Here is a 20,410-nt window from a genome sequence, read left to right on the forward strand (position 1 = left end):
TCGAAGGCTGGCATCCTTTGTGATTAAAGTCCCAATTTTAAATTGATAAATTTTGTCCGCTAGCAAGAATCTGTTTATGTAACCACCAAAGAAGCAACTAACTGGTCTGCGGAGACAGGTGAAATACCTGGGCCACCAGATTCAGATTGTATTTGTTGCATTGCAACAGAAGATCCAACTGGGACTGCCGTGCATGAAACTGAGCAAACTGGACCGGCTAGAAAGTTGATACAATGTTGCCAAAAACGCTCATGGCGAAATGTACCGAAAGCTACCTTGCAGCCAACCAAGTTCTTACCCTGTTCTACAAGGCCAGAATCCTGTCTTGGTTGGTAAGAACACCCGTTTTGACGGATGTGAAATAAAAATACACAAAAAGATCATTTGCTGAGATGGGAGCAACTTGGACTTTTTGAAGTTGAATTTCCAACCGTGAAACTGTAGAGTCTGGATTACTACTTGGATATGTCGCCTAAAGCACCTTTGGAGACTCTGTCATTAAAAAGAAGATCGTCCAGACAAGGGATGATTGTAATCCTCTTGGACTTTAGCAGAGCAGCCACGACCGGCATGATCTCTGTGAAGATGTGTGGGGTCGTGGCCAGACCAAAGGGAAGAGCCTGAAATTGTTAGTGCTGTGACCGAACCGCAAACCTCAAAAAGGACTGATGACCCCTCTAGATAGGTACATGAAGATAGGCTAGAACCCCCATGAGTTTTCCTTGTTCCATTCCGCGAATGACCGAGCTCAAAGACTCGATCTTGAACATGGGCACTGTGACATGGGTGTTGAAAGATTTTCAGATTCAGAATTGGTCTGAATGAGCCCTTTGGTTTTAGTACGAGAAAAAGGTTGTAATAAAAAGCCAAACTTCTTTGAGAATCTGGCACTGGAATCATCACTCAGGAATAAAGGAGGGATAGAATCGTTTCTCGTAAAACCAGTCGCTTTTGGACAAGTGGGAAACCCTATGGCAAAGAACTGTCTGGGAGAAAGACCGAGCAGATCGATCTTGTATCCTCAATCCACTACACCCAAGCCCAGACATCGGTGGTAGACTGCAACTACTCACCCCTGAACAAGAAAAGACGAGCTTACACCACTGGCGACAGCGGAGGAGCAAAATGTCCGTCATGCGGACTGCTGGTTTGCAGGTTTCGCTGCTGGACATCAAGCCGACTAGGCCTGGCGTCCACGCAGCAAACCACCCCTAGGGGCGGATGACTGGTCTGTAGAAGATTGGCCTGAGGAATATTAACCCCGAAACCTTCCTAAAGCCTGAAAGGACTGGAATTTGTATAATCTTTGTTTGGGAGCATTATCTGGGAGAAAATAGCCCTTTCCACCTGTAGCTTGACTGATAATGGAGTCAAGCTGAGGTCCAAACAAAAGACCCCCAGAAAACGGTATGGTCTCAAGAACCTTTTCATACTCCCCATCAGCCTTCCGGGACTCAAGGCAGAGAATACGACAAGCTGAAACTGCAGAGGTTTTGAATAACGAGTCTTTTGTTCACTTATCACCACTAGCTAGAACATAATTACCAGTATGGTCATAGGTGGGAGCATTCAGTGCCTAAAGCTGGTGAATATCTGATAACAGACACGCTTTAGAGGAAATTTCTCTGTGGCCGCGATACTTGTACTATTAACCCCTTTCTCATAATGCACTGCATTAATATTTAATAGCATGTGAGGGTGTTACATATACATAAGTTAGGTCATTAGCCAACACTATTGGGACTATATTTATAGATCTTAAGCTCCCAAGAATACCTTTGTCTCATACTTTACCCTTCAGTGGTATTAGAAACTTGAACCTTAATAGCGCATCTCATTATAAGAACTGCTGTTATTTCAACCCAGAGTGGACACATACTGTTAATTATATGTGAGAATGGACACAGTGTATCAATGAACGTATGGATTAAAATTAAATTCCAATAAATTGTTACTTAGAATTCAATGATACAGTATCTATACTAATGGGCATCTTTCCCATTTAACAATAAGTGTCACAATTATGTGATTACCGGCTTCCCGGAAGGGTATTTTTAATTATCTTTACCACTTATCTTTAATTTTTCATCACTCTCTTTATTTAATTATTAGCCGATCTCAGTGACACCTGGTTTATTTGATTTTAAAGATGATCCTTAATAAAATTTGTTTTGATATTTTCTAATGGACTGGAGTGCCTGTCAACAACCTTTCTTAGGTGACTTGTTTCACCACTCTTTGTCTTGATATAATTTTTGGTTGAGAGAGCACCCCCTTATATTGAATCACCTATATAATTATAAATAAATTTAAGGTATAAAGGATGAGGAAGTCCTAACCCTAGAGCGAGATGGATTTGTTCTTTTTCCTAACATGTGGTAACTCAGCCTATAATAAAGAGGTGAACGTAATACATCCAATAGGTGCAATGTACGGTCACCCAATGACAACGTGTTCTCACTAACCACAGCTGCAATCCCTTTAGTAGATTTAAATGGACTGAAGCTGATGAGATCCAGGCTTTGTACTAACAGTGGTGCAAGACCTGAAGTGAATGTTCCCAATATTTACCATGCTGGAGATAATGCAGAGACTATGTATTAACATTAAAATCTGAGGCATTGAATGGTGTTGTTCAAATTGTTCCTTATAGTATTCTTCTGTCTTTACCGAGATTGCTGTAGGTCACACACCGCTCTGGACCATACAAGCGGTGGCTCCTCTTAGTGGTGATGTGTGAGATACATTACACCTACCAGCTTTTGTCCTGTAAAGCGGGGACATTGTGACGGCATATGAAATAGGTCATGTGACAAGCCAAGCGCTTCTGTGAAAACTTTTTAACAGCTACAAAACTATTTTTCTTCCAGTGTTGAAGACCAGCAGGCAATGAGGTTCAACCAGCTCTGTAGCAGTGTGCAACACAGCTGCTGAGCGCAGCATATCCGTCCAATCAGTGCATGCATCCTAAAACCCGCGCAGTGTGAGTGGTTTTCTGTTACCTATGCCAGGCGGTTCTGTATATCCGCAGATTCCCAGGACTGCTGAAGGGGATGAGTTCTTCTGACCTGCAGCTGTCCTGGTCATGGAGCCCACACCATTCTGATAGTTGGGGAGAAGGGGGATGTTTAGTTAATATTAATTGCTTGGTGGAGTGCAAGTGATCCAGCCCGAGGCAAGATATAGTGAGAGTGAGTGTGCGAGAGAGTAATCAGTGAGTGTGCTTACTCCAGGAAGAGGCTTCTGAGGGAGGGACTGCCTTATTTTCAACGTTAAACACCTTGCCTCACGTCCATTCACCTGCCCTGTTCTTTTCATAAACATGAGGACTTCAATGGTGTTTAGGACCTGATAAGCTAAGTGAGCTCTTTAAATGTTATGTAAAAAAGTAGCTTACCCGAAAATCAGATATTCTCACACACTTATCCAGTGGTAAAGAAATAGTCATTATGTAATCGCATGGGGTTGCGGAGTAAAAAAAAAGAATTCAAAACATACAATAAAGAAAGACTGTTGTATTTAAAATCTGTATTAACCAATATATACACACATATGCACAAATGTCTTAGAACGTTGCCCCTTTGTACACTTGATCCCACTGACTAATTACAGGTCCCAGTAAAACATTGAAGTTCATTCTGCATCTTAGTTGGGTATCGAGAGGAGTCCATTTTCATCAGCTGTATCGAGAATCTTACATATTACTGGAGATTCCACCTAAAGAGAGTTTAAGAAACCACAGTGAACAAATTATTCATTTTGTAAAAACATTTTTTTTTTTTTTTTTTTACTATAAAACTCACATTGACTATCAAGCTGAAGGACCAGAATGCACAAACGATGCACAGCCTAGTGGCCACACACAATGGACACATTTGCATAGAGTTTTCAGCCATGACAATCTGTGTTATGGGTACAAGTCATCTAGCTAAACAAGTTCACTGGAAGAAGCACTGAACATGAAAGATGATTGTCATGGAATATTGATTATGGAGCACCATGCACCATAGTATCCAGAAAACACAATGTCCCACACATTATGGACGTGATATATGATATACGATATATCTATTATATCATAATAGATCTCATACATCCAATCTACTAGACTAATCTCTCTCTCGAGAAGGCCTCTAACTACCTTCTGCAGCCCCTTCTTGTCTACCTTGTATGTTCTTGTGTCATGTTTTGTGTACACTATATATCCCTGTTATCTGATGCTGCAGAACATTCTGGCGCTCTGCAGATTTTTAATAATAACACATGTACATATAATGTGAAATCACCAAAAATGTGAACTATCTATGCCATTAGACATATACATAGCAGCACACATACAGTAATTTGTGTGTGTGTATATTTGGAATGCAGGCAGAGCCCAAAGTGTTTTCTTGTCTTGTAGTCTAACATCTGAGATGCCACAGCCTGGTCATTCCCCAGTGAAGCCAAGAATACACACTGACCACTCGGCTTCACTCTGCTAAATTACACCAACTGGTGGTTTCAATGTCTGAAAACACGTTTATCAGAAGCTGCATGGTTTCAATGTGAAAATATACTGGCTTCACGGTTTAAAATAGAAGGTGATTTCATTGGCAGAAATCACCTTTGATCTCTTCTGGATGAAACTGCAGAGCTTCCTCTCCATAATAGCAGGGCTTTCTCACCTGTGATAGTGTGGAGAGACTACTAACCACCAACAAAGCGAGAAATTAAAGCACAGTGAAAACATGGGTCTGTTAGGTGGGTGTGCATAGCGCTACCTTTGGGGCATGTGACTCTGGGCATGCCTGCTGTTATGCTGGGCACATGACACCATATTGTGGGAATAAGACTGGTAGACGAGAGGCGATTATGCCAAGCACAGGGCTGTGTGTGCTGGGCATGGATCAGCTTTGCACATTTTCTGATCCATGTATTCCAAATATTCTTTTCCATATTTTCAATATGCTCCTTTTACCAAGCACCAGAGAAGCTCAACAGCCCTGTCTTAGAGTACTGACTTTATATATAGAACCTCTGGGGTGTATTTAGTATGCGGCGGTTCTGTATATCCGCCAATTCCCAGCACTTTGAAGACATTTTCTCCAAACGGCAATTTTATTAAAGACAAAACCTGAAGTGGTGTTTTAAAAAATGAGCTGGAAATAGTCGGTTCTACGAAACTACCGCATAGTAAATATACCCCCTGGTCTTAAAGCATTTCCTCATACCATGGATGAGTAACCTACAGACATTAATTTACATCTTTGTTTTAGGATCTGGCTGAAAACTAAATCCCTTTCTAAAGCTTATGCTCAATACTGAACCAAATCTGAAACCTAATTTGCTACTTAAATTAAGCAAAAGGAGCCTAAATTGTATTTATTTTTACTTCTATGACCCAAATTGTTGGCTTGGATTCAGTTATCATAATCCCAAGCGATGGCTTGAACAAGAGTCTTGCCAGATGCCGTCAGGATTTAGCTGTAACCTGAATCAAAGGTTTGGTGCATGTCTAGTAATATAACCAAACATGTGATTTAGGAACATCACAAATGCTACTAGATTTGTTTTTTTGTTACCCAACTTATAATATTACCGATAGATTTCAGATTGGATTGCAAAAAGCTGAAACAACAAAAGTGCATATACTTACTCCGAGAATGTACTGGCAAGTTTGTGGCTCGAGCATATATACAGTAACAGCGTGTGGAGATTCGGACTCTTTGCACCTAACAGAAGAGACAACAGAAGCCAATGCTACTATTCAGTCCTGGATGTCTACATAGGCAGCAGAACACATAGTGCTGAATGCACAGAGAATACTCACTTTAGTTTCACAATGACCTGTCTAGGCTTGTTCGTGAAATCGCAAATATCTCCTCCTCCGTAGAAATGTGACACCAACCTGGGAAAAAGTTTAGTGGAAAATGTTATTTCTATAATCTAGATAGACATGTAGGGATGACTCCTCCCTAACTGCAGTGGCTGTATATCCTAAAGGGCGAAGATTGCGTTCCTATTGTTGTCCTGCCTCCCTGTAGTCTGCATGGACAAAGGACCATTTCAAGCTACTTCATTTTTTGGTTTAAACACCTAACTCAGAGCTCATCAAAGCTGTCGGCATCAAGCAGGTCAGAATTCTATATTTGGAAAAAATAAACTCTCAATTAAATATTAATACATTTAGGGAACTGCACTCAAATATTTAGATCCAGTATTGGGTGTAGTTCATTAACTTGATATTAAATCCCAGGATTTAGTTATTACTGATTTACTAACCCGTCAGACTCTTCAGTCCCCCCAATGCTCTCCTGTGCACACAAGCAAGGTTCCTCTCACGCCAGTGCAGGGGGCTCGTGAGCTGGAGGTCCAATCACATTGTAACTGTGTTCCCCTAATACGTATACCTCCAATCAGACAACAACTTGGTATTGTGAAACCTAGTTGGTTAACATTTTAGGGTAAATTATTAGGATTGCATGAAACTTAACTATGGAAAAAAATCATGCAGAAGTCTATTTTTCCTGTATGTGCTCAATATAATGCACATCAAAAAAAAAAAAAAAAAAGTGTATTTATTTTAATATAAAGTAAATCTCCATCTGCCCTAAAAGAAATACAATATAAAATTTGCTTGGGTAAACTGCGATTAAAAAGAACTATTCAAAGTAAAACAAACTAAAACAAAAACATGAAAATAAATCTAATTTTTGCAAGAGAATTTGGTATTCAGATAGATTCCAAAACAAGGATGCGATGCATCCCTGGAAATTAGCTATTTGCCGCATAATATGGATAATGCCTAATAGTCCAGCTATTAAAGTAGATCAGTAAAGTTCTAAGTTCTATATATGGGGCCCCATTAATGTTCAGACACAGCCTACAAGCAACTAGCATAAAAAAAACAAAAAAACAAGTAGCACAGAACTTGAGTGTAGTTCCGAGTGCATTTAAATCCAAGCGGATTTCAAGATAGGTTTCTATTTGAATTTAGGTATAAGAACACTCTGGCTAAGGGTTTCTTGCCATATCTAGACCGCTAGGACAGAGTTCAGGACATGCACATGCATATGTGCAATATAAAATCCCTTAAGAATGCATGCAAAAACAATATTCAATAAAATATATTAACAACTCATAATACTATAAACATTAATAAATAAAAAAATCTATGTTCTAAAAAACATTTGTCTTTTATTACTGCAAACTTTATATCCTGTCATACAAATGATCCTTACTATGTAGTGTTACGTGAAGTTTTTAATACAAAGACAATGCTGTAGCTGGTGCAAATGATGCAGCTAACCCACCTTCCCACCCCACAATTTAGAGAACCCGAGGACATGAATCGACCACATCTGTGTCAGAACACTCTTACTGAACCACCCCTTCCCACCCTTCAAGTTGTGTCATTTGACAGGGAAGCAGTGTTTCCCCATTTACTTCAACCTATCACAGTGTTGGCTAACCTGTGACACTCCAGGTGTGAAACTACAAGTCCCAGCATACCCTTCCAGCAATAAGCTGCTATATATTGGCAAAGCATGCTGGGACACCTGGAATGTCACAGGTTAGCCAACACTGACCTATCACAACAGCAGTGATTAGTCTGTTATGACTGCTGCACTCTCCTAGCTGGGAAAGGACAACATGTCGGCTTTGTTATGTGACACAACACCAATAGTTGACGATATTAAGGAAAGAGGTTTTGGCCAGAAAGAGAAATGGAACATTGACCATTATAATGTGATGAAGACTTGCCTCACAGTTTGTACACCGTCATCTGGTGGATGATACAACCTTGCAACGTTTTTCTTAGCCCACTCCAAGTGCTGTTCAGGTTTCCAAACACCAACAACGAGGGTCGTTCTGCCAGTGTCTTTATCCTACAAATCAAAACAACCGGCGTTTAAATCAATAGGTAGAAGGTCAGAAATAGGAAGTTACAGGTGCTATAGACTTGCAGCTGGCAGCAATCTCTATCAGCATTAATTATACAACAGCGATTCTGCATTCTGAACAAGATAAAGACAGCATGTCTTGAAACTGGACTAAAAACAAACAAGCCTGATGTGTTTACTGGAGTAAACCATCTTTTATCGACATTTTTGTACAGTTAAATATACTAAATATTCTATAAATATACTGTATGTAAGTAAATTGCATTTAATACCAGAAAATAAGATGTAAATATTCTCCACTATGTGGTATTGTAAATTGTCTCAGAATGCATCATGTCAGGTTCTCAATGCAATCTGACTGCCTGTCATAACATATGACTGAATGGCGCCATCTAGTGGTGTTAGAGAGTTCGTACAGTTACCTCATGATACTGATGGACATATTTGCCATAGCAGAATTCATACTTCCACCAGCCAACACCCTGCAATAGTAACATAATCTTAAACAAAATACAAGTAACCACATTCAATAAGTAATCACAAACAATCCTCCTAAACACAGGAATGGGAGATATCTGCTATACAGAAATTTCAGACAACCAGAAAGTAAAAAACTGTATTTAATTGTTGCTAACCAATTTAATGAGGGGAAAATGTGATGATTTTGTAATTTGAAGCTTTAGGCCTGAAATATACTAAGTGCCTCATACCTCAGGGATAGTGTAGTTCCTAGTTTCTGAATATTGGTTCAGCCCACAAGATGGGTCCTTGACAAAACTATTTATTTTAATTTGAGGCTTTTTTGTGACCTATGGTTCAATTATATGCCAAGGAAGAAGACTAATGGAGGTTAGTGTACAGCTCACGTCAAATCATGGCACTGGGTGCTGGAAGAAGGAAACAGCAAAAAATAATTGCGATGTGTCACTATTTTTGGACACAATTCAAAAGCTGAGGACTATCTATAGTTAAGAATTAATGATCACTATTTTAGGAGATGTGGATTGTTCCCTTTACATGTCGCCAGGTACCTCATTCTACATAGAAAGAAAAAAATGTAGCAGAGTACACAAGTAATCAGCTGTTCTAGCGCCGTGGTGGCAGCGCTGTACCTGCCAACCAGAGATTGCGTTAACTCATGTACAGGCGTCTCCCACACCTTACAATACCCTGGGTACGTCTCAAGATCAGTCTCAAGCGTCTTTGTACATATAAGACTGCTCATCTGACAGTAAAGAAACAAAGACATTGGCAACCTGGCTATATTTATAGTGATGGGCAATTTGTGCTCAGCGAAAGGACACACAAGCCTTTACCTACTGCTCAAGTCCAAGTAGGAGCTCAATGCTTCTTCTTGGACTTTAAGACATAAAGCAGAGAATAAGACTGAAGGTAATGGGTGCAGTTGGTTCCTCATCACATGATCACGAGGTCACCCAGCACATCCAATTGGAAGAGGAGGCGGCGGCAGTGCAGTCTGCACCACATAGCTTCAGACTCAGAGATAGGGCAAGCGGGAGTGACAAGTTGGTGTCTGAGGGCATGTGGGGTTCTGAGAGGCACCTTGTGGATTTTGGGGAGTGACATGGGAAAGTGTTTTTTTATTACCAAGATTAAGTGTAACGTTCAGCGAGTAGAAGGACACACTGCCGCCCATTAATGTACATGAGGTTCCCCATTACTGATCTACAAAATATCCATTTTGCACTTTACTAATGTAATGTGTTTAATCAATTGGGTCAGCGAATCAGAATGTGTAAATTGTTGCTGTAAAAATAATCTATAATATAAATGCTTAGTGGCGTGTGTTAGTCTGTCTGTGTGTGGAAAAAATAAAACCAAGCTGCAGCGCCACCTACTGGGCGGAGATATACACTGACCTACTAAATTCTTAGTGTGTGTGGGGAAAAAAAATCAGAAAGGGCTGAAATTTGGTATACTAAGATGTTTTTAATTTGTTAATTGTTAAAAGTGTTTATAAAGATTTTAAAAAAAAATATATATATTTCTTGAAGGAGAAGTGACAGTTGGGAGTGGTTGGTGGTTGCCGGGGGTGACAGTGGGGAGTGGTTGGTGGTTGAGGCCTGGGCTATGGCCCAAATGCATGACAAGAACCTTTTTAACACCTTAAGTAGCTTGATTTGACTAGAATGTATGAGTATCATGCACGGGTTAACTTGTTTCTTTATAATTGCTATTGTGTCTAGTTCTAATTCTATGATAAAGATATTTTTTAAGCAGTGATATCGCTTGTCATGTTGTATATTGAGTTATTAAACTCGTGAGCTAGCTCACCATTATGCTGAATAAGATTTCATTAAAATATCCCTTAAAAAGTTTGAGAGGTGTAAATTTACTCCCGGTCAAGTGTTAGAAAAAGCTGACAACTCATTCCCATTGGTTGGATGTCTATCTTCTTAAAGTTTGACCAATCAATAACATGAGAATAATTCTCTCCCTACTGTAAAATATAAGGGGGTCAGAAGCCACGTAAGAGTTACGTAAACCAAGTAAAAGCCTCAGACCAAGTGCCTTTATAAAGGTCACTGAACTCTAATATCCTTTTTACTTTACTGTCAGGGCTACATTATTCTTTATAACTCAAGTTTGAAACAGAGAAAGTTGCTTGTATGAGGCAATGCCCATATCCAGGTGAGTTTCCAAAACATCATCTGACAAGTGACATCACTGCTCAAATAAGTGATATACATATATATATATATTTTTCATATTCAGGCCCCCTGCACATTATACATGGGGTAATACACAACCAGTCTGCTATACAAAGGTTGCATGCCATTTCTTTAAAATACTCTCACGCTCTTTGAGTACACAACAAAAATACACACAAAAAAATAATACATAATTCTAGATCTTGTGAACACTTTGTTCATATCAAAAACATTAATCTCTTACCCCATGAAAACAATATGATCCTGTGAGAAACTCTTTGATCAGCTGCTCATCAGTCAGCTTGGAAATGTGTGTGGTCCCCACAGTTACTTGCTGCTGTGATCCCACTGTGACCGGCTTGTGGATGGTGGAGAACTTGTCTTTCATGGCCTGGCGCTCTTCCTGGAATAAGGTTACAGCACAAGAAAGCTAAATAAGTATATTAAGCGGTAGATTTATCAAACCTTTTAAAAGGAGGAAAGTGGAATTGTTGCCCATAGCAACCAGACAGTTATCATTTAAAGAATGTACTGGATATATGATAGCTGGAATCTGATTGGTTGCTATGGGAAGCAACCTTTATTAGAAGGTTTGATAAATCTACCCCTAAAAATAAAATAACATCTGTGTAGGCCAATGTTTATACTACATACACAAAAAAACAAAAATATACTTTGACTTTCATTTACCATTTTTAATACACCTCATTGCATTGGGCTCAACTTTTTAATCAGAATATCTCATAATTGCCTTGCTTGGGGTAAGAAAAAAGCCTGATTTGCCCTTTCAGGTGGCACTTCACACTACAAAAACACATGCCACAATAAAACAAATAAAATAAAATACACTAAGTTAGTTTTCATGTATTGGCTTTACCATGCCCTAATGCAACTTTGACTGAACTCAGTAATTTAACTTTCTAGCTTTTCTCTGTAGGACACAAAGCTGCTATTTGGACACTACTATATCCAAAGCAGAGAGAATGTCTGGTGATGTAACTAAACTGATAAAAAGCATAGAAGGACACTAGAAAGATAAAAATATCAATATATCTATAATAGAATGGAAACTCCCGTCAAACACTTAAGAAGTCCCCGGTAAACAGTACTTCAAAAACAATCAATTTGCCATTTAATTGTACCCCCATCTCTGCCATGTTTAATGACAGTGACATAATACAAGAATCCACACAATATCCTGCCCTTCACCTTATTGGTATTATGTACAATGTGGAGGCACCTCCACTAGCATTAATGCTATGCTAACTTTACATTGACACTGGTCATCATTATTCTTTTTCTTAATATACACTGAACTCATCTTCCGTCATACAGTTGTGTCCACAGCTACAACAGGGTCATCTTCTCTATAAATACTAACATTACCTCTTTGTTGGGTTTAAATGGCGTCTTAACCACTTCCTGCTGCTGTTCGAGTTTCTGAAGACTTTGTGGCCTTAGTGGAGACCCTGCCATTGACTGGCAAAATATATCATTTATAGGAGAGGTTTTAAACCTGTCAGAAAGACATTAAATCACATGTCATAGCGTTGTAGAATCTTAAATATATTGTTACACAATCTACTTTACCCTAAGGCTGCGTTTCCCACCACGGAAATGTTAAAATAGTGGAAAAAATAAAATCAGTTTTAAGTTTTTAAGAGCGTGAATTACAGCAAATGTATTTCATTTACAATTAAAATATAGTTCATAAATACTACAGTGAAATGAGATGCAAACACACTTTATTATGTTGTATTATTTGTAAGACCAGATTGACCAGTAAAACAAACACAAAAACCAGCAAGAAACAAATCATGCAGTGACCACTGATTAAGATCTAGCCAAACTCACCGATAGTTGGGATGACTACATAGTAGGGGTGTCAGTATTACCACTTCATATTCACATGTGATTATTTCTGCTACAGACAAGATCTCGTGCTTGGCCTCAGGGTGACATATATACATTACTGTACTGGATCGGGGATGATTCTGTTTCAAGCTACATGGCGTCCCATTTCCCATCTCAAATGGATAATATGGGGTCATCTGTCCTTCAATGTTTTTGGTGGGGATCTGGAAGCAAAATATAAGTTACTTAATGGGAACAATATTTTAACCTGCAACTTCTACAAACAAGAACTCATTAAGTTCCACATTCCATCCAAGGAACACTGGATGCAGCATCAGAAGAACCCTTTAGAATAAACAATCCTCTACACAAGACCAGGAGCATACACAATCCACCTATTAATAGCTTTTGTACTAAGCTAACATAAAAGAGGACTTCTATGAACATTATTAGGTCACATCACATAATATGTATCAATGCAGAGCTCTGTAATACAAACCTAATGTGCTGTGATGTCTGCCTGCTGTCATGTTGACGTTATGACCGGCTACAGTACATCCCTTGTCCAGTCAGAAAACAAATTAAGCACCAGGAGGGCTAGGAGTGGTAAGAAAATAAAAGTATTGTTTTGAGGCACTAAGAGACTGCCTCCTAGTGGTACTGCTCAATTCCATTAGTTAGTATATGTCCCCCACATAGCCAAAGTAGGCTAAAGCCACTTTTTAAAGTCGACCTCTTGCAAACACTGTTCCTTAGAGCCGTCATTGCTTCCAGTGAACCTATACCGCAGTGGATCCCAAACTTTCTCAGTTTGAGGCACCCCTAGGGTCTCAATAATTTTTTTGAGGCACCCCTAAGCCAAAATAATTACCAAGTAGTCCCCGGCCTTGCTTACCACCGGCTCTGGCCGCAGCACTCCTGTGAGATCGCCGTGGCACCCCAGGGAGCCGTGGGACACAGTTTGGGAACCACTGCTATACCCTATGAAAAATGGTTCAATCCATAAAATGGCTGCCTCTTCTATACACAGGTGTACTTTAAATGTTAACACACTTCAGGATTGGGTACGTGTAGCAATTTGTTTTGTAAAAACAATCAAATCCTGCATAAGTTGGAACCTGAATATCATCATCTTCAAATGCCAACAACATATCACACGGCAATAAATAGACTATGCGCCATTTATTACTTACGTTTTTATGGCTTCTCATCTTCTCTACTTCTTCATGTTTCTCATCTGCTGGGTACAATTAGTGAGAACCTTTGTTACAGGGAAAGACAATTTTATATACACATCTTATAGGCATATGCTATTCTGTACAGAAGAGCTTACTTACATGCATCTTGGCATTTATTAGATTAAAGGTGGAGATGCCACAGTGAATGCCATGCTGTGCTACCAAGAGTGCCACCTAATGGACAAATATGGCAACACATGCACGGCTTTACCAAGGAATGAGTCTGCCCAAAGTATCTCTCATGCGTGAAAATACAGAGAATGAAGTCAACATGTTACCTGTTACTAGAATATCAAAGTGAACAAACCTGCGTCAGAAGAGCTCTTTTTCATCATGTTCCCCAGATAATACTCTTGAAGATTTGTTTGCTTAGAACAAAACAAAACATAGAACACACGAATTACTGTATATTCCACACATGGGTTCTATAACCAATTCATATCTCCTTCTGTCAAGTAACAGGTTAACAGATTCTCCTAAATACAGGTTTTACCACTCTGACCTATTACACTTTGAAGATGAAGTGACAGCTCTGAAATCGGATAATACTGCTGGGAACTGGCATAACATAAAGCCACAATACACAGGTATAGCACCATCGCCTTAATCATTATTCATTATGTTCTAGAAATGTTTATATGTTAGTGATAAGTCCACATTATGATTTAAAGTAATACAGAAATTACTCTGTATTCAGCCATAATTCTCCACTAGCTTATCTAGGAGGAGGACAATGTGTTTGTGACACACCCAATACTTCCACACTAGACTGGTAAGTCAGTCGGTCGGTACCGGCCATGTTAGAGGGCAGGTAGGTTGGTCTTTAGTGTTTTTTGTTTTTCTTTAAAACAATACACAGATATTGTGTGACTTTCCTGTGTTTTATGAACAGCAGGCACGTGCCACTTGCTTGCTTCATGTTCCACAAGGAAATTCTTCCAATTTAGGGCCTGATTCATTAAGGAACGCAAGTCCCGTTACGTGCCGTATTTTGCAGAAAAATTGCTATGCACATGCTCAAAAACTACACGCCAGTGCATGCAACTCATCTTGAGATCAAAGGACACTTCCGTCGGCCTACGATTTCTGCGCTCAGCCAATGATCGCCGCCTCTCCTCCACTCTTATCACCTCTTCCCACGCCAGAATCCAACACTTTTCCCGTGCAGCCCCCCTTCACTGGAATGACCTCCCTCGTTCCATCCGCCTCTCTCCTACTCTGTGCTCATTCAAACGTGCACTGAAAACCCACCTCTTCCTTAAAGCCTACCAACCATCCACATAACCCCTTCTTCTCCTCCACCCGCGCTCTCCCTCGCCTCATCTGACTCCCCTTGTGCCTGTTCTGTTTTCCCTCCCTTAGGATGTGAGCTCACATGAGCAGGGCCCTCTTCCCTCCTGTCTCCCTACCTGTTCTTCTGCTCCGTGTTTATTGCTTTAACCTGCCTGAAGTTTCTGAAGTACTGGTATTTTGTTTATTGTTTTGTACGGTTTCACCCTGTATAGTGTACTGTTTGTATGGTGTACGGCGCTGCGGATATCTTTTGGCGCCTAACAAATAAAGGATAATAATAATAATAAAGGGCGGAACGGGGGAGGGAAGAGTAAGTACAAGTTCTGGGCATCTCTCAGGCACGTGATTTTCAGCCGTATCACTTGCACCAGCTACAGATCACATATGCAGCCAGAACATGTGTTTGTAATTAAGAGCAACTGTAAAAATGCATTTTATGTGCAATAGGCATTAATAACATTCTGATATATGTATTTTGTGTTAAAAAAAGTATTTTTTTTATAAATGATAATATTAACAGCTGTCAATGTATTTAATATTGTTTTCTTTACATTATGATGGGACTTTATATTGCACATAAGCATTGTGCGTATCCTACAGTGTGTTGTGTCTGTCTGTATATGGCAAGTGCTGTATAGCCAGAGTGTACTTACACCCATATTAAACTGGAAGAGTTTCTTCAGATCCGCTTGTACTTGAATACGTGCGAGCAATTTCCATCACATTAAAAAAAAATGCAAATTGCGTTCACTTTGCAGTCCTTGATGAATCAGGCCCTTAGTATTCTAATTTCAAACTAAATTTTGAATTCAGAACATAGAAGTTACTTACTGCTCTATGTGATGGCACAGCTCTACTTTAGAAACCAGTTTGACAAGTTGATTAAGATTCCCTGCTCCCAATAATGCTCAGTCATTCCTTTACTGCTATACACTTTGGTAGGCACCAACTTCAAATGTAGTTTACTTGCAATTTTATTTTTCTTTAATTAAAAGGATGAAATAAAAGATACCTGGGCTCACTTAAACAAGCACCTTTTCAACGGACTGGAATTACGCACAATACAGGCTACATTTCAAAACAATAGTGAATTGCACGGTCCATAAATGCGAAGTTATTATCATCTCAATAGAAGTCTGTACTAAACCTCAGCCAACACAGACATACCTGCCCCGCTTCTTTCTCTTCATGATACTGCCGAATGTGTTTTCCATGGCACACTTCATACGTCCAGTACGACTCTATCTAAAATGTTAAAAAAAGCTGGATATTTGTATAGGAATAATGAGTCTGTGAACGCTCCGAGCTTTGCTTTTAACAAGTAAATCTAGAACGCCCAATGAGAAACAGCTTTACAAATATGGTGATTATGCAGTAAAAAAACAAAAACATAACTTCCTCACCGTACTGAAACCTTATTCCTGGACATAAAGAAATACAACTATGTACCGTTGGACTAGCTCTCTAATCATTGCGAGAATTCTAGTATCTCACAATCTTATTACTTCCAAATTGAAACTTTTATAAACACGTTTGAAGTTCTTGGACAGGATGTTATAAGTGGACAACTAATTTTTGAAATAGTTTTTTTTTTTACAATATAATTGACACCCATCCCCAATTACATGCAATACCGTTACTCTTAGGTACTCTCCTAACTTTACCAATACTTCTAGATGTAAAGACACAAATTGAAATCCAAACAGGTACCCTGTATGAACAGCTGGTTTGCTTGAAGAGAGGCTCTAAAAGTTCTACTGGGGTTGGTCCTTTATAATCTCGTTCTTCTTCCTTTATAGAAAAAAAGAGCAAACGGTTTCCTTTCATTTCCATGAATCATTGTAATAACAATTTAAACATTCTCCATTTAATGCACATTAAAAAAACTCACCAAAGCAAATAACATTTAAAGCAGAAAAGTTGGTTCACTTAATATACGCTTCTAAGGAAAACATCATTGGTAGGACCTCCGGCCCTGCACTTTAAAGTGATTTAGAACTGGATACAAGAGCATTCGTGCAACACAAACATTTTCGCACTAAGCACAATCTGTGTCGGTATTTTGAGCTGCATTGTATCTAAAACTTGGGATACACAAATAATTGAAAATAGTAACGACTAGGAGCCTATGAATGATTAACAGTGCTGGGACCTTCTCAATTCATAATATGACCCCAACCATGGACTGATCACTGGTGAGAACTTCAGATGGCCAGAGCTTACTAGAAGGATTGTAGCCCCTACCATTAAGTGCGGTTTATAATGACGTTTTAAGTTTAATATATCCTAGCCCGATTGTTCTTTCACTGTGCGGATACTGTGGTTTCTTGTGGGCACACGGCTGCCTCAACGATGTCACTGCTTCCTAATAAATTATTGGGTTGCGTTCATACGAAGTTTGGTTCAGCCAATAAGGCTGCATTTTGATGCTACATTTGCTAGGGGTTTGCAATACTAATTTGGCAAGGGTCCTAGGGAAAAAGCACAGAAAAACATAATAGTAAAAAAAATTGTAAAAAATGTTGAGAAGTGAAAAGTTGAAGTGAAAAAAATATAGGGAAAAGAGTACATGTAATATAGTGGTGATATCCAGGACATGTAAAAACTGCTATTACCACTAGAGCAGCTATAACTCATAAAGAGAAACTGCAGTGACTTGGATAATTCTTCTAAGCAGGCAGAGGAAGAGACCGACCAAAGTAAAGAGGTCGGTGATATGATACTTCAGTAAAAAGCGATAGAGAAGGTTAGAAGTTAGAAATAAAAGACAGTGGGGGAAAAAAAAAAAAAAAGAGGATCAGGCTGAGAATTAAATGTATTGTTGAAAAAAAAAAAAAGAAAAAAGTAATGGATATAATGATTCATTAATATCCTGAGAAAATAAAAATAAAAGGATTTATTGACTCCATTATTCAAATACAGAAAGCCACCAAGCTTAATAAAAGCCAATACTATAAACATATACAGTACCTGGTGATCACTGGCAGTAAGTGGAAGTAGACACTTATATATCTCTTTATCAGCCGTTGTCATAATGATGTAATTGTCCTCTCTGTAAGGTATTCCTGTGGTTGGCTGTCAGAAAAAATATTAGACTATTACATTTTTTAACAGTCTCAGTGGCATATGTATTACCCAGTATTGTCTTATTAATGTTTGTTCCCAATTGTAAAGCGCTACGGAATTTGCTGGCGCTATATAAATAAATGATGATGATGATAAATGATGATGATGATGATTGATGACTTTCCAACTTTACCGGTTTCCCTCTAAACGATTAATCTTTTGGATGTGATTTATACAACTGTATATATAGTTAAAAATATTTGCCATTCATACCTTCTGACATTTAATCATGACAAAATTACTGCCCCATCACACAACCCCTGTTACCATTATACCTCTGGATTCCCACATATATATCACCAATGTTGAAGTTACAACCTCTTGTCCCTATCTTTAATACTACAATCAGCCCTCTTCCATTTATTATAAGAGTCTCCGCCTTCTATGCCATCTCAAGTACCAGCCTAATCAAGGAGTTTTCACACATGAAGGAATACGTGGATTTACCCTAAATCTGGCATGAATATATATAGATAGATACGCTTTAAGTATCTGTCAATGGTTGTTGCACATATTCAAAACTATAGGCACATTTTGTAAAGCCACAATGTTAAGTGCCTAAATGCCAATTTTACAAGGACATCTGCACATAAAACCTAAAGTGGGAAAGTTGTCCAATATCAAATGCTTTTTAAAACAAGCATATTTACAAAATATTTTTTATGCATGTGTTAAAGGGCTCTCTGTGTACTTATCAACAATAAGTAAAAAAAAATACAAGATTAAACTGTCAGCAAGGTGATTGCAAACAGTATAAATGTCAAATGTTTCTGATACTGCTTCTGGGGTAGACAAGATATCAGTGCAACCTAATCCATAAAAATATTATCACAGCACCTCCATGTTAGTGACCCCTACTCATCCTAATTTCAGTGACACCCCTACAACCATGCCAGTGTCTCCTTTATATCAGTGACACCCCCATAACCATGCCAGCGCCTCCATCATATCAGTGACACCCCCATAACCATGCCAGTGTCTCCTTTATATCAGTGACACCCCCATAACTGTGCCAGCGCCTCCATATCAGTGACACCCCCATAACTGTGTCAGCACCTGCTTCATATCAGTGACACCCCCATAACCGTGCCAGCGCCTCCATATCAGTGACACCCCCATAACCGTGTCAGCACCTCCTTCATATCAGTGACACCCCCATAACCGTGCCAGCACCTCCTTCACATCAGTGACACCCCCATAACCGTGCCAGCGCCTCCATATCAGTGAAACCCCATAACTGTGTCAGCACCTCCTTCATATCAGTGACACCCCCATAACTGTGCCAGCGCCTCCATATCAGTGACACCCCCATAACCATGTCAGCACCTCCTTCCTTCATATCAGTGACACTCCCATAACCGTGTCAGCACCTCCTTCATATCAGTGACACCCCCATAACCGTGCCAGCACCTCCTTATCAGTTACACCCCCATAACCATGCCAGCGTCTTCTTTATATCAATGACACCCCATAAATGTGCCAGTGTCTCCTTTATATCAGTGACTGACACCCCAATAACTATGCCAGTGTATCCTTTATATCAGTGACACCCCCAGTCGTGCCAGCATCTCCTTTATATCAGTGACACCCCATAAACATGCCAGTGTTTCCCTGCCAACCTCCCCTTACTTGTCAGCACTGTCACTCCCCCTCCCCTGTCATGTGATCCTCAATCTTATACTATTCCTGGGTGACTGACCAGCGAGAAGTCCGGCCCGGGCCAGTTGAGGCGGAAAGGAATGTCATCACTGAGAGCCGGCAGACTCCTCCCGCCGCAGCACACCTTGAACACACCGTACAACACAGCGAGGGCCGGTAAAGAAGCAGCACGTACAGCCAGGTCTCTTCTGTGCATCCTCTACCCACTGGCGAGCACGGCAGCTCTACGCTACACAACACTGCACCCAGCCAATCACATAGCAGCACAATGCAGACTACCAGACACGCCACGTCTCTTCCGGGAGTACTGAAGCCGGCTCCTGGAGGCGACAGCTCAGCACTTCCGGTGTACAGAGGATTTTTTTTTTTTTAAAAAAAAAAATTGTGTGTGTGTGTGAACAATAAACTTTATTAACACAAAGGCGGCAAAGCAATTCCCATCCTTTGTGTATGAAATGAAAAATAGTAGGACAATGCTATGTCTATAAAACATTACACATATCATTTGCAGTGCTTTTTAAAGATGTGCAAAATAGGAAAAAAATAGAAGCGCAAAAAGTCTTCTCCCTAGTATAGATCATACTTGCCAACTCTCCCGGAAAGTCCGGGAGACTCCTGAAATTCGGGTCAGTCTCCCGGGCTCCCGCAAGAGCGGGCATTTCTCCCGCATCCCGGAATTCAT

At 39.7% G+C, this 20,410-nt stretch overlaps 1 protein-coding gene across 2 annotated transcripts; it reads right to left on the reverse strand.

Annotated features, from left to right (window-relative positions):
- Positions 1-3,495: 3,495 nt before the first annotated feature.
- Positions 3,496-20,016, reverse strand: ERLEC1 (endoplasmic reticulum lectin 1). 2 transcript variants are annotated; one of them, XM_075204053.1, is made up of 14 exons: positions 19,769-20,016; positions 17,914-18,018; positions 16,654-16,734; positions 16,111-16,188; positions 13,958-14,018; positions 13,606-13,649; positions 12,413-12,636; positions 11,945-12,074; positions 10,803-10,961; positions 8,309-8,368; positions 7,747-7,871; positions 5,813-5,890; positions 5,639-5,714; positions 3,496-3,717 (listed from the first exon to the last, which is right to left on the reverse strand). In XM_075204053.1, exons 1-14 carry the CDS (start codon positions 19,922-19,924, stop codon positions 3,646-3,648), a joined length of 1,449 nt encoding a protein of 482 aa, XP_075060154.1. In that variant the 5' UTR covers positions 19,925-20,016; the 3' UTR covers positions 3,496-3,645. The 2 variants fall into 2 exon arrangements, with proteins under 2 accessions (XP_075060154.1, XP_075060153.1); XM_075204052.1 differs by having other exon boundaries at positions 13,606-13,652.
- Between the last annotated feature and the right edge of the window lie 394 nt (positions 20,017-20,410).

This window comes from Mixophyes fleayi, chromosome 3 (assembly GCF_038048845.1).
Source record: "Mixophyes fleayi isolate aMixFle1 chromosome 3, aMixFle1.hap1, whole genome shotgun sequence".
Classification (NCBI taxonomy): domain Eukaryota; kingdom Metazoa; phylum Chordata; class Amphibia; order Anura; family Limnodynastidae; genus Mixophyes; species Mixophyes fleayi.

What these genes read in the sequence shown, in the direction of transcription:
- ERLEC1 (XM_075204052.1), bottom strand. Translation starts at nt 19,924, where the DNA reads ATGCACAGAAGAGACCTGGCTGTACGTGCTGCTTCTTTACCGGCCCTC. An exon ending in TGTAGTCATCCCAACTATCG is followed by an intron (nt 12,075 to 12,412) that starts GTGAGTTTGGCT and finishes TCTTTCTGACAG; the next exon opens with GTTTAAAACCTCTCCTATAA. An exon ending in CAGGTCATTGTGAAACTAAA is followed by an intron (nt 5,715 to 5,812) that starts GTGAGTATTCTC and finishes CTCTTCTGTTAG; the next exon opens with GTGCAAAGAGTCCGAATCTC.